This window comes from Mobula birostris, chromosome 3 (assembly GCF_030028105.1).
Source record: "Mobula birostris isolate sMobBir1 chromosome 3, sMobBir1.hap1, whole genome shotgun sequence".
Taxonomy (NCBI): domain Eukaryota; kingdom Metazoa; phylum Chordata; class Chondrichthyes; order Myliobatiformes; family Myliobatidae; genus Mobula; species Mobula birostris.
Window position 1 is genome coordinate 166934508 of NC_092372.1, and position 14888 is coordinate 166949395.

Sequence of the window (14888 nt, forward strand, 5' to 3'; positions counted from 1 at the left end):
GGAAAGTCTACAAAAAGTAAGAAATTCAGCCCAGTCCATCCTATTGTGGTGATAGGCAAATTGCAGTGGGTCCAGTTCCTTACTGAGGCAAGAGCTGATTCTAGCCATGAAAAACCTCTCAAAGCATTTCATCATTGTATATGTCAGTGCTACTGGATGATAGTCATTAAGGCACTCACGCCGTTCTTCTTGGGAACTGATATAATTGTTGCTCCTTTGAAGTAGGTGGGAACTTCCAACTGTAGCAAAGAGAGATTGAAAATATCTTTGAACACCCCGGCCAGTTGGTTAGCACAAGCTTTCAGGGTCTTATCAGGTACTCCATTGAGGCCTAGCACCTTGCGAGGGTTCACCTTCCTGAAAGACAGCCTGACATCAGCCTGCAAATCAGAAATCACAGGGTCGCTGGGTGCTGCAAGGAACCTAGTAGCTGTAGTTTATTCTGCCTTACAAAGCGAGCATAAAAGGCGTTGAGCTCGTCTGAGAGTGAAGCATCACTGCCATTCATGATGTTGCTTTTCCCTTTGTAGGAAGTAATGGCCTGCAAACCCTGGCAGAGTTGGCATACATCCAATGTCGCCTCGAGCCTCACTTGGAATTGTTCCTCAGCTCTTGAAACAGCCCTCTGCAAGTCATTCTTGGTTTTCTTGTACAGATCTGAGCTGCCAGACTTAAATGCCACAGATTTAGCTCTCAACAGACCACAAACTTCTTAGTTCATTCATGGTTTTTGATTTGGTTATACACAGTAAGTTCTCAGAGGCACACACTCATCCACACAGGTTTTAATGAAGTCATTGAAAGCTGTGGCATATTCAGAATACACTCCAGTTCACCGATTCAAAGCAATCCTGTAAGCGCTCCTGTGCCTCCCTTGTCCATACAGTACTTTCTTGGTCCTCACTACTGGTGCTGCCGTTTTCAGTCTCTGCCTATACTCAGGGAGTAGAGGTACAGCCAGGTGATCAGACTTTACAAAATGTGGGTGTGGGATAGCAGAGTAAGCACTCTTGATGATGGTGTAACATTCTGATTCTGATTCTAACAGTGGTCACGTGTGTTAGTTCCTCTGGTACTACTAGTGATTTGTTGGTGATAATCAGTTAGAGACTTTTTCAAGCTGGCCTGGTTAAAATCCCCTAAAGTAAGGGGGAAGGCACCAGACTATGTTGTTTCATGCATGTTGATCACAGTTCATCTAGAGCCTGACATTGGGCTGTGGTGGGATGTACACCACTACCAAAATGATCGCTGTGATCTCCCTCGGCAGGTAAAATGGACACCACTTTATCGCGAGGTGTTCCAGGTCTGGTGATCAGGACTGAGACAGCACTACCACATTTGTACACCATCAGGAGTTGGGTGTGAAGCACATGCCACCACCCTTGCCTTCGAAAGACTCAGCAGTCCTACCTTGGTGGTGTATTGTGAACACATCAATCCAAATCGCTGCATCCAGCCAGAAGGGGTTAACCAAGAGTCTGTAAAACAGAAGATGCAAGTGGTCCTAATGTCCCTCTGATACAGCACACTAGCTCCGAGATCTTCAGAATGGATTCAACTTTATTGTCATTGTGCCAAGTACAGATACAAAGCCAATGTAATGCAGTTAGCATCTGACTAGAAATGCAAAGAATAGTGTTATTTACAAAATAACTGTGAATAAAAAGTAAGTGCTACAGCACACAAATATCAAAGTACTGAGACAGTACAATATGGGTGCAATACTGCTTAGCGCCGTGATGTGAGGTTCAGCAGGGTCACAGCCTCAGAGAAGAAGCTCTTCCTGTGCCTGCTGGTGCGGGAGCGGAGGCTCCTGTAGTGCCTACCGGATGGGAGGAGAGTAAAATGTCCATGGTTAGGGTGAGATGCATCCTTGATAATTCTTCTCGCCCTGACCAGACGGCATTTATGGCAGATGTTCTCAACAGTGGGCAACTGGGTGCCGATATCCATTGACTCCTGATCTATCCTGTCTTTTTTCCTCAAAGAATTCCAACAGATTGGATAGGCAAGATTCCCCCTTAAAAAACTATGCTGACTTTGGTTTATTTTACAATGTGCCTCCAAGAACTTTGAGACCTCATCCTTAATAATGGACTCCAACATCTTCCCAACCATCGAAGTCAGACTATCAGGCCTATAATATCCTTTCTTCTGCCTCTCTCTTTCCTTAAAGACTGGAGTGACATTTGTAATTTTGTAGTCCAAAAGAACTATGCCAGAATCAAGGGATTCTTCAAAGATCACCACTAATGCCTTCACAATCTCTTCAGCCACCTTTTTCAGAACCATAGGGTGTAGTCCACCTGGTCAAGATGACTTATCTGCTTTCAGAACGTAGCTTCCCAAGCACTTTCTCCTCATTAATATTCACTCCACTCACTTCTGCCCCCTGACATTTGTGAATTTCTGGCATACTGCTGGTGTCTTCCACGGTAAAGACCAACGCAAAATACTTAAGGTTTGTCCACCATTTCTTTGTTTCCCGCCCCCCCCCCAATTATTACCTTTCCAGCATCATTTTCTAGCGCTATGATATCAACTCTCACCTCTCTTTATACCCTTATACCTCAGGAAAAAAATCCTCTTATCCTCTTTTACGTTATTGGGTAGCTTCCTTCACAGTTTGTTTTTTCTCTCCTTATTACTTTTTTAATTTCCTTCTGTTGGTTTTTAAAAGCTTCCCAAACCTCTCGCTTCCCACTGATTTTTGTTATATTACATGCCCTCTCTTTTGCTGTTGTGCTGTCTTTGACTTCCTTTGTCAGTAACGGTTCATCATTCTGCCTTTAGATTCTTCTTCTGTGGGATGCATCTATCTTGTGCCTTCCCGATTGCTCCCAGAAACTTCAGCCATCGCTGTTCTGCCGCTATCCCTGCTAGTAACCCCTTCCAATCAATTTGGCTCGCTCCTTTCTCATGCTTCTGTAGTTCCCGTTACTCCACTGTAGTACTGATACATTTCACTTTAGGTTTCCCCTCTCAAACTGCAATGTGAATTCTATCCTATAATAATCACTGCCACCTAAGGGTTCTTTCACCTTAAACTCCCTAATCAAATCTGGTTCATTACACAACAACCAATCCAGAATTGCCTTTTCCCTAGTGGGCTCAACTACAAGCAACTTTAAAAAGCCATCGTGTAGGCATTCTACAAATTCTTTCTGTTAGGATCCAGCACCAACCTAATTTTCCTAATCTACCTGCATATTGAAATTCCCCCATGACTAGCACTGCCCTTCTTACATTTGTTTTTTATCTCCCAATGTAATTTGTACCCCACATCCCAGCTACCGTTTGGAAGCTTGCATATAATTTCCATTGGTATCTTTTTACCAATGTAGTTTCTTAACTCTACCCACGAAGGCACGACAGATAATTTGCTGGATCTGGAAAAAGAGAATCGTTCACTCTGTGACCAGATCAAGCAAATTAAACTGAGGTGTCAAGTGTAGCTGCAAGGTTTAGAAACATAGGTGCCTAATCTCCAGGAAAAACCAGGGAAGTCATCTGCTGAACAATATCTCAGCACAGTAGGGTAGTACAAAAGAAAGCAATTCTTCACAAAAGTGTGTTAAATGAAGCCCCCACAGTTGGGAAAGCCAGTGAAGGAGGAATGGTTCAAGGAATTGCTGATAACTGGAGAGAAACAGATGAAGCTACTGCAGAGATGGCAACTCAGAGATTAGCTACAGAACATTATTAACAATCATCCCCACAAAAAGTTGCTGGCTGACTTCAAAGGAATATTCAAGGATGCTCTAAATATTAGAACGGGGGCTCCTGGTTTGTCACTGAAAACTGAGTTATGTTTATTTGAGAGTAAAGGGACAGCAGCAGCAGAAACAATGGAATGGGGATAATGTGTAGAAACAAAGGGCTGGTTTACAATTCACATCAGCATCTTAACAGTAGATTTTGCAAACACACATCAAGATTCAAAGATACTTATAACACTGAAAACAGCAAGTTCTGATATAATGGACATTGACATAAAAATACACAGCACTGGTCAAGAAAAGGAGGAGAAATGCTTCCAGCCGCTGTAGGCTGAGGGCAAGAGTAATCTAAAGATAGACCAAGGCTCCAGAAATGGAAACAGTACAGTGAACACAGGGCTGTAAACAGGTTGACAGTCAGAAGCCAGAATATGGAAATAAGTGACGATGGATGTGGGTGCAAACAAGAAAATGAAGAAGCTTTGAAGAGAATATGAGCCATGACTCCCCTCATTCAAATTAAGTGTCACACATGCTTGATCAGTGTTGCTCAGGGAACATCACATTTAGATTTTGTAGGCCATTGACGGTGCAAGGAGGTTTGGACGATTCAACAGGGGGCAGTAAGTGGATTGTCTACATAGCCTAGGGTTGCCAACTTTCTCACTCCCAAATAAGGGACAAAAGTAGCAGTCAAATACGGGACAGTTGTGTTTATCCCAAGAAAGACTACCATGACCATGAAGCCTTGCGCAGGCACCTGTGGGCGCATGCGCGTACGTGCCGATTTTTTTTCTACAAATCGGATTTGGCTTAATCTTCCCGATTCTGATACACTGTGTACATTTATTATTTCTACTTTATATAGGCTGTGTATTTATCATATTATTCCTGCTTTTACTATGTGTTAGTGTTATTTTAGGTTTTGTGTTATTTGGTATGATTTGGCAGGTTATTTTTTGGGTCTGGGAATGCACAAAAATCTTTCCCAAAATAAATTAATGGTAATTGCTTCTGCGCTTTACGCCAGTGGTCCCCAACCACCGGGCCATGGACTGGTACCGGGCCACAAACCATGTGCTATGGGCTGTGAGGACACGATATGATTTGGCGATATGAGTCAGCTGCACCTTTCCTCATTTCCTGTCACGCACTGTTGAACTTGAACACATGCGAGGTTATTATCCATGTCAGCGCGGGAAGAAGATCAAGTCCTAGAGCTTGCAAATGATGGTGGGCTGAAAAGTATGTTTGACATAACCTCTCTGCCAGCGTTCTCAACCAACGTCAAGGCTAAATATCCTGAGATAGCCATGAAAGCACTGAAAACGCTGCTTCCATTTCCAACATATCTCTGCAAAGCGGGGTTTTCTGCAATGAATGCAAAGGAAACTAAATTGCGGAATAGACTGGACATAAGGAACCCCCTTTGAGTATCGCTGTCTCCCATCACCCCTCGATGGCACCGTCTTGTCGCAGGGAAACAAGCCCAGGGCTCGCACTGATTCAGCGATATTGGTGTGTTGCAATGATTTTATATGTTCGTACTGAGAAAATATGTGCTGTGTGTTTAATATCCAAACGTTACTTAAAATGTTATGATGCTATTGACTTATAAATGACTTATAATTGACATCACTATATTCATGTGAGGAAAATATGCACTGTGTGTTTAATATTAAATTCATTAGATAAGCCCTTTTAGAAACGAAATTGTGTGTATTAGCCACTTATAAGTGATTTATAGTTGACTTATCACCCATATTCCGGTCATGATTAATACACAACCCCCCCCCCCCGGGTTGCCAACTGTCCCGTATTAGCCGGGACATCCCGTACATAGGGGTAAATTGGTTTGTCCCATACAGGACCGCCCTTGTCCCATGTTTCCCCCGCTAAGGTAGAGCGTTCCTATGAAACCTTTCGTGCCGAAATGGCGTAAAGCGAAGAAGCAATTACCATTAATTTATATGGGAAAAATTTTTGAGCATTCCCAGACCCAAAAAATAACCTGCCAAATCATACCAAATAACACATAAAGCCTAAAATAACACGAACGTATAGTAAAAGCAGGATGATATGATGAATACATAGCCTATATAAAGCAGAAATAATATAAGTAGTGTAGTTTCACTGAACAGAATCGCCAAAAATGATCTGTAGAAAAAAATCCGCACGGACATGCATGTGCATACAGGTGCTCACACAAGGCTTCATGGTCATGGTAGTCTTTCTCGGGGTAAACACAACATATTTGACTGCTACACTCACAACACACTGGAGGAACTCAGCAGGTCGGGCAGCATCCGTGGAAATGATCAGTCAACATTTTGGGCTAGAACCCTTCATTAGGAATGAAGAGGGAAGAGGCACGGTGGTTGGAGATCTACTACCAGCCTTCTCCTTCCCACCCTCCCCCCACCTTCTTTATAGGGCCTCTGCCCCTTTCCTCTTCAGTCTTGACGAAGGGTTCCTGCTTGAAATGTTGACTGATCATTTCCACTGATGCTGCCCGACCTGCTGAGTTTCTCCAGCATGTTGGGAGTGGTGCTTTGACCCCAGCATCTGCAGAGTATTTTGTATTTGACTGCTACTCTCATCCATTGGCAACCGTACCCCCCACGCCCAACCGGTTGGCCAATCCACAAGAATATTGTCAATAATAAACCAGTCCGCAGTGCAAAAAAGGTTGGGGACCCCTGCTTTACGCCATTTCGGCTTACAAACGGTCTCATAGGAACGCTCTACCTTAGCGGGGGAAATATGGGACAAGGGCGGTCCCATATGGGACAAACCAACTTAGCCCAATCTACGGGATGTCCCAGCTAATACAGGACAGTTGGCAACCCTAACATAGCCCGAACACAGCAGCACTGCATTGGAGAGCTCTGATGGAGACAAAGCCCAAGATCCATGTATCCTGAGGGAAAAAATGGTGACTAAATCCACAGGAAGGAATAAAAAGCAAAATAAGTGAGAGGCATTGCTGACAGTGAAATGTTTTGTAGATTAAGACTTAGACACAGACAATTAACAACTGATCAAATTTACAATGTATGAAAGTAACTGTAAGGGTTTATTGCACGCTTATTAAAAGGTGCAATGTAACATCTATAAGTGTGAGTGTAACTTTACAAACTGAGTTAACAATGAGATGTAGCGCTCATACATTGTTCATCCAAACATTATAGTTTAATTTAAATAGCCGTCCTCAATACAGGATATTCTGTTGGTGGCTCTCCCTTGTCTGAGTTGTACTTGCAGCTACTCCAAAAAAACTCTCGACATTCCACACATACAAAACACAGACTGAATTACTCAATGCAAATGTGAAAGCAGGAGACATGAAGCCACATGGCTCCCATTGGTCATGAACATATTTAAGATGTAAATTAAAGAGCTCAGGATTTAGTGAAGGATTACAAGAGGGACCAAATAGCACAAGGAAATGATGAAAAATCAGCAGGTATTGATTCTGTCAGATTTCCCATTTCAAAAGTTGGTTTTTAATAATTATACAACAAAAATATGCTTAAAATACAACCTGTTCAGTGTCCTTCCTGTACTTTTACTGCAAATGGTCACTCCCACATCAACCTATCTTTAAATGTATTCATGTCAGTAGCTTATGAATTCTTGATTTATTACTTATTGTAAGTAGATTTCTTTCAATACTCCCCATCTTTCCAGTTAGTATAGGGAGTTAGGTAGAAAGCAGGATTTCAGTGCTGGTAATCTCTGGATTACTGTTTGTGCCATGTGTCAGTGTCGGTAAAAATAGGTCAATGAACATGTGGTTGAGGAACTGCTGCAGGAGGCAGGGTTTCAGATTTCTGGACCATTGCCATCTCTTCTGGGAAATGTATGACTTGTACAAAATGGGCAGTTTACACCCAAGGGGAATCAATATCCTTGTGGGAAGGTTTGCTAGAGCTGTTGGGAAGGGTTTAAACTAATTTGGCAAGGAGATGAGCATGAGAGCGACAGGGATGAAGATGGAGCAGTTTTTGTACAAGTACTAACAGTGTGTGGTGAGACGGTGAGGAAAGGCAGGCAGATGATAACAGCAAATTTCAGTCAGTTGAATTGTAACACAGGAGCAAAATCAGAAAGTGTGATGTACACAGGACTGAAGATGTTATATTTGAATGCATGTAGTATACGGTAGATGATCTTGTGGCAGAGTTAGAGATGGGCAAGTATGATGTTGTGGGCTTCATCGAATCATGGCTAAAAGAAGATAAGAGTTGGGAGTTTAACACCTGAGGATACACATCATCTCAAAAGGACAGACAGGTGGACAGAGGGGGTGGATGGCTCTGTGGGTAAAATCAAATCCTTAAAAAGATGTGACATAGAATGGGAAGATATAGAATCCCTGTGGGTAGAGTTAAGAAGTGCATGCGGCTGGGTGAACTGGAAGACCATGTTAGGAATCTGGAGCAGCAGCTGGATGACCTTCGACTCGTAAGGGAGAATGAGGTAGTCATAGATGAGAGCTACAAGGAGGTAGTCACACCTAGGCTGCCAGAAGCGGGTCGTTGGGTGACAGTCAGAGGGGGGGAAAGCGAAGGTGAGCAGACAGGTAGTGGAAAGCACCCCTGTAGCCATTCCCCTGAATAATAAGTTTACTGTCCTGGATACTGTTGGCAGGGACGACCCACCATGTGTGAGCCACAGTGGCAGGGCCTCCGGCACTGAATCTGACCCCGTGGTGCAGAAGGGTGGGATGGAGAAGAGGAGAGCTGTCGTCATTGGAGACTCTATAGTCAGGGGAGCAGACAGGAGATTTTGTGGATGTAAGAAGGACACCCGCATGGTTTGTTGCCTCCCGGGTATCAGGGTCCGGGATGTCTCTGACCGGATGCACGACATCCTGGTACGAGAGGGGAAACAACCAGAATTTGTGATACATGTTGGCACCAACGACATAGGCAGGAAGAGGGATGAAGTCCTGAAGTGTGAGTTTCGGGAACTAGGCAGAAGGCTGAAGAACAGGACCTCAAAGATGGCATTCTCAGGATTGCTGCCAGTGCTACGTGATAGTGATGGTAAGAATTGGAGGAGATGGCAGTTGAATGCGTGGCTGAGGAGTTGGTGCAGGGGCAGGGTTTTAGATTTTTGGATCATTGGGACCTCTTCTGGGGAAGGTGGGACCTGTACAGATTGGATGGGTTGCACAGAACTCGAGGGGCAGCAATATCCTTACAGGTAGGTTTGCTAGCATGGTTTGGGAGGGTTTAAACTAATTTACAAGGGGGATGGGATCCAGAGCGATAGAGCAGTGAAAGAAGTGCATGGAGTAAAGCCAGATCTAACATATAAAGAGGCTTTGAGGAAAGAGAAGCAGAATAAGGGGTGTAAAGACAGTAAGGCAGAAGGGCTAAAGTGCGTGTCCTTCAATGCAAGAAGCATCAGGAACAAAGGTGATGAGCTGAGAGCTTGGATACATACATGGAATTATGATGTAGTGGCCATTACAGAGACTTGGCTGGCACCAGGGCAGGAATGGATTCTCAATATTCCTGGATTTCAGTGCTTTAAAAAGGATAGACAGGGGGGAAAAGGGGAGGAGGGGTGGCATTACTGGTCAGGGATACGATTACAGCTACAGAAAGACTGGGTAACGTAGCAGGATCCTCTTTTGAGTCAGTATGGGTGGAAGTCAGGAACAGCAAGGGAGAAGTTACTCTATTGGGAGTATTCTACAGGCCCCCTGGTAGCTGCAGAGGTACCGGGGAGCAGATTGGGAGGCCAATTTTGGAAGGGTGCAAAAATAACAGGGTTGTTATCATGGGTGACTTTAACTTCCCTAATATTGATTGGCACCTGATTAGTTCCACGAGGCAGAGTTTGTTAAGTGTGTCCAGGATGGATTCCTGTCACAGTATGTGGACAGGCCAACTAGGGGGAATGCCATACTAGATCTAGTATTAGGTAATGAACCGGGTCAGGTCACAGATCTCTCAGTGGGTGAGCATCTGGGGACAGTGACCACCACTCCCTGGCCTTTAACATTATCATGGAAAAGGATAAAATCAGAGAGGACAGGAAAATTTTTAATTCGGGAAGGGCAAATTATGAGGCTATAAGGCTGGAACCTGCGGGTGTGAATTGGGATGATGTTTTTGCAGGGAAATGTACTAAGAACATGTGGTCGATGTTTAGAGATCTCTACAAATGAGGTGGAAAATCTAGTCAGGTGGAAGAAGGCAGCATACATGAGGTTTCGGAACCAAGGATCAGATGGGTCTATTGAGAAATATAGGGTAGCAAGAAAGGAACTTAAGAAGGGGCTGAGAAGAGCAAGAAGGGGGCATGAGAAGGCCTTGGCGAGTAGGGTAAAGGAAAACCCCAAGGCATTCTTCAATTATGTGAAGAACAAAAAGATGACAGGAGTTAAGGTAGGAACAATTAGAGATAAAGATGGGAAGATGTGCCTGGAGGCTGTGGAAGTGAGCGAGGTCCTCAATGAATACTTCTCTTCGGTATTCACCAATGAGAGGGAACTTGATTTTCAGTGAGGACAATATGAGTGAGGTTGATGTTCTGGAGCATGTTGATATTAAGAGAGAGGAGGTGTTGGAGTTTTTAAAAAACGTTAGGATAGATAAGTCCCTGGGACCTGACGGAATATTCTCCAGGCTGCTCCACTGCTCGAGGCGAGGAAAGAGATTGCAGAGCCTCTGGCTAGGATCTTTATGTCCTCGTTGTCCAGGGGAATTGTACCGGAGGATTGGAGGGAGGTGAATGTTGTCCCCTTGTTCAAAAAAGGTAGTAGGGATAGTCCAGGTAATTATAGACCAGTGAGCCTTATGTCTGTGGTGGGAAAGCTGTTGGAAAAGATCCTTAGAGATAGGATCTATGGGCATTTAGAGAATCATGTCTGATCAGGGACAGTCAGCATGGCTTTGTGAAGGGCAGATCGTGTCTAACAAGCCTGATAGAGTTCTTTGAGGAGGTGACCAGGCATATAAATGAGGGTAGTACAGTGGATGTGATCTATATGGATTTTAGTAAGGCATTCGACAAGGTTCCATACTGTAGGATTATTCAGAAAGTCAGAAGTCATGGGATCCAGGGATGTTTGGCCAGGTGGATTCAGAATTGGCTTGCCTGCAGAAGGCAGAGGGTCGTGGTTGAGGGAGTACATTCGGATTGGAGGGTTGTGACTAGTGGTGTCCCACAAAGATCGGTTCTGGGATCTCTACTTTTCGTGATGTTTATTAATGACCTGGGTGTGGGGGTAGAAGGGTGGGTTGGCAAGTTTGCAGACGACACAAAGATTGGTGATGTTGTAGATAGTGTAGAGGATTGTTGAAGATTGCAGAGAGACATTGATAGCTTGCAGAAGTGGGCTGAGAAGTAGCAGGTGGAGTTCAACCCGGAGAAGTGTGAGGTGGTACACTTTGGAAGGACAAACTCCAAGGCAGAGTACAAAGTAAATGGCAGGATACTTGGTAGTGTGGAGGAGCAGAGGGATCTGGGGGTATATGTCCACAGATCCTTGAAAGTTGCCTCACAGGTAGGTAGGGTAGTTAAGAAAGCTTATGGGGTGTTAGCTTTCATAAGTCGAGGGATAGAGTTTAAGAGTCGCGAGGTAATGATGCAGCTCTATAAAACTCTGGTTAGGCCACACTTGGAGTACTGCATCCAGTTCTGGTCACCTCACTAAAGAAGGATGTGGAAGCATTGGAAAGGGTACAGAGGAGAGTTACCAGGCTGCTGCCTGGTTTAGAGAGTATGGATTATGATCAGAGATTAAGGGAGCTAGGGCTTTACTCTTTGGAGAGAAGGAGGATGAGAGGAGACATGATAGAGGTTTACAAGATATTAAGAGGAATAGATAGAGTGGATAGCCAGTACCTCTTCCCCAGGGCACCACTGCTCAATACAAGAGGACATGGCTTTAAGGTAAAGGGTGGGAAGTTCAAAGGGGATATTAGAAGAAGGTTTTTTACTCAGAGAGTGGTTGGTGCGTGGAATGTGGTGCCTGAGTCAGTGGTGGAGGCAGATACACCAGTGAAGTTTAAGAGACTACAAGACAGGTATATGGAGGAATTTAAGTTGGGGGCTTATGTGGGAGGAAGGGTTTGAGGGTCGGCACAACATTGTGGGCCGAAGGGCCTGTACTGTGCTGTACTATTCTATGTCTATGTCTTGCAGGGTGTTAGGGATAAATTTGTCCCGGTGAGGAAGATAAAGAATGGTAGGGTGAAGGAACCATGGGTGACAAATGAGGTGGAGAATCTAGTCAGGTGGAAGAAGGCAGCATACATGAGGTTTAGGAAGCAAGGATCAGATGGGTCTATTGAGGAATATAGGATAACAAGAAAGGAGCTTAAGAAGGGGCTGAGAAGAGCAAGAAGGGAGCATGAAAAGGCCTTGGTGAGAAGGGTAAAGGAAAACCCCAAGGCATTCTTCAATTATGTGAAGAACAAAAGGATGACAGGAGTGAAGGTAGGACCAATTAGAGATAAAGATGGGAAGATGTGCCTGGAGGCTGTGGAAGTGAGTGAGATCCTCAATGAATACTTCTCTTCAGTATTCACCAATGAGAGGGGACTTGATGACGATGAGGACAATATGAGTGAGGTTGATGTTCTGGAGCATGTTGATATTAAGGGAGAGAAGGTGTTGGAATTGTTAAAATACGTTAGGACGGATAAGTCCCCGGGGCCTGACAGTATATTTCCCAGGCTGCTCCACGAGGTGAAGGAAGATATTGCTGAGCCTCTGGCTAGGATCTTTACGTCCTCGTTGTCTACGGGAATGGTACCAGAGGTTTGAAGGGAGGCGAATGTTGTCCCCTTGTTCAAACAAGTTAGTACGGATAGTCTAGGTAATTATAGACCAGTGAGCCTTATGTCTGTGGTGGGAAAGTTGTTGGAAAAGATTCTTAGAGATAGGATCTCCGGGCATTTAGAGAATCATGGTCTGATCAGGGACAGTCAGCATGGCTTTGTGAAGGGCAGATCATGTCTAACAAGCCTGATAGAGTTCTTTACGAAGGTGACCAGGCATATAGATGAGGGTAGTGTAGTGGATGTGATCTACATGGATTTTAGTAAGGCATTTGACAAGGTTCCACACGGTAGGCTTATTCAGAAAGTCAGAAGGCATGGGATCCAGGGAAGTTTGGCCAGGTGGATTCAGAATTGGCTTGCCTACAGAAGGCAGAAAGTCATGGTGGAGGGAGTACATTCGGATTGGAGGGTTGTGACTAGTGGTGTTCCACAAGGATCGGTTCTGGGACCTCTACTTTTCGTGATTTTTATTAACGACCTGGATGTGGGAGTAGAAGGGTGGGTTGGCAAGTTTGCAGACGACACAAAGGTTGGTGGTGTTGTAGATAGTTTAGAGGATTGACGAAGATTGCAGAGAGACATTGATAGGATGCAGAAGTGGGCTGAGAAGTGGCAGATGGAGTTCAACCCGGAAAAGTGTGAGGTGGTACACTTTGGAAGGACAAACTCCAAGGCAGAGTACAAAGTAAATGGTAGGATACTTGGTAGTGTGGAGGAGCAGAGGGATCTGGGGGTACATGTCCACAGATCCCTGGAAGTTGCCTCACAGGTAGATAGGGTAGTTAAGAAAGCTTATGGGGTGTTAGCTTTCATAAGTCGAGGGATAGAGTTTAAGAGTCGCGAGGTAATGAAACAGTTCTAAAACCCTGGTTAGGCCACACTTGGAGTACAGTGTCCAGTTCTGGTCGCCTCACTATAGGAAGGATGTGGAAGCATTGGAAAGGGTACAGAGATGATTTACCAGGATGTTGCCTGGTTTAGAGAGTATGGATTATGATCAGAAATTAAGGGAGCTAGGGCTTTACTCTTTGGAGAGAAGGAGGATGAGAGGAGACATGATAGAGGTATACAAGATATTAAGAAGAATAGGTAGAGTGGATAGCCAGCGCCTCTTCCCCAGGGCACCACTGCTCAATACAAGGGGACATAGCTTTAAGGTAAGGGGTGGGAAGTTCAAGGGGGATATTAGAGGAAGGTTTTTTACTCTGAGTGGTTGGTGTGTGGAATGCGCTGCCTGAGTCAGTGATGGAGGCAGATTCACTAGTGTAATTTAAGAGACTATTAGACAGGTATATGGAAGAATTTAAGGTGGGGGCTTATATGGGAGGCAGGGTTTGAGGGGTCAGCCCAATGTGGGCCGAAGGGCCTGTACTGTGCTGTACTATTCTATGTTCTATAAACTGTAAAGATTAAAGATTCTGATAGGAGTTATATACAGGCCTCCAAACCATAGCCTGGATGGTGTAGAAATAACAAAGTAAATACGAACGTTTGTAGAAAAGACACGTAAAAAGGGTAAATGCCAGTCATTGGGGAATTTCAATATTCATGTAGATTAGGAAAATCAGGTTGGCGCTTGATCCCAAGTGATAGAATTTGTAGAATTCCCACAAGATGTCTTTTTAAAGCGACTTGAGGTTGAACCCATCTGGGAAAAGGCAACTCTGGATTGGGTGTTGTGTAATGAACCAGATTTAATGAGGGAGCTTAAGGTAAAGGAACACTGAGGAAATCACCCTGCAGTTTTTGAGAGAGGCTAAAGTCAAATGTATCAGTATACAATGGACTAATGGGAATTACAGAGGCATGAGAGAGGAGCTGGCCAAAGTTGATTGGAAGGGGACACTAGCAGGGATGATAGGGAAACAGCAATGGCTGGAGCTTCTGAAAGCAAGCCAGAAGGTGCAAGATCGATACATCCCAAAGATGAAGATGTATTCTAAAGGGACAATGAGGTAACTGTGGCTGACAAAGACAGTCAAAGGGAGCATAAAAGCAAGAGAGGGCAGAAAATATAGCAAAAATCGGTGACAAGTTAGAGGACTGCGAAGCTTTTATAATCCAACAGGGTAACTAAAATGGCCATAAAGAGAGAAAAGACAAAATATGAAGGGAAGCAAGCCAATAATATTAAAGAGGATACCAAAAGTTTTTTCAGATATATAAAGAGTAAAAGAAAGGGGACAGTGGATATCAGACTGCTAGAAAATTACACTGGAGAGGTAGTAATGGGGAACTAAGAAATGGCAGATGCCTTAATAAATATATTGTGTCAACCTTCACTGTGGAAGACACATGCAGTACGACAGAAATTTGAGAGTGTCAGGGGTCAGAAGTGAATGTAGTTGCAATTAGTAAG

General features: G+C 44.2%; 1 protein-coding gene across 1 annotated transcript in view; it reads right to left on the reverse strand.

Annotated features, from left to right (window-relative positions):
- Nucleotides 1-1483, reverse strand: part of LOC140195398 (E3 ubiquitin-protein ligase HECW1-like) — a 409392-nt gene extending 407909 nt beyond the window's left edge. The window contains exon 1 of the mRNA XM_072253630.1: nt 1414-1483. Coding sequence (XP_072109731.1) covers nt 1414-1455 — 42 coding nt within the window. The 5' untranslated portion in view covers nt 1456-1483. The remainder of the gene's footprint in view (nt 1-1413) is intronic.
- Nucleotides 1484-14888: the final 13405 nt, after the last annotated feature.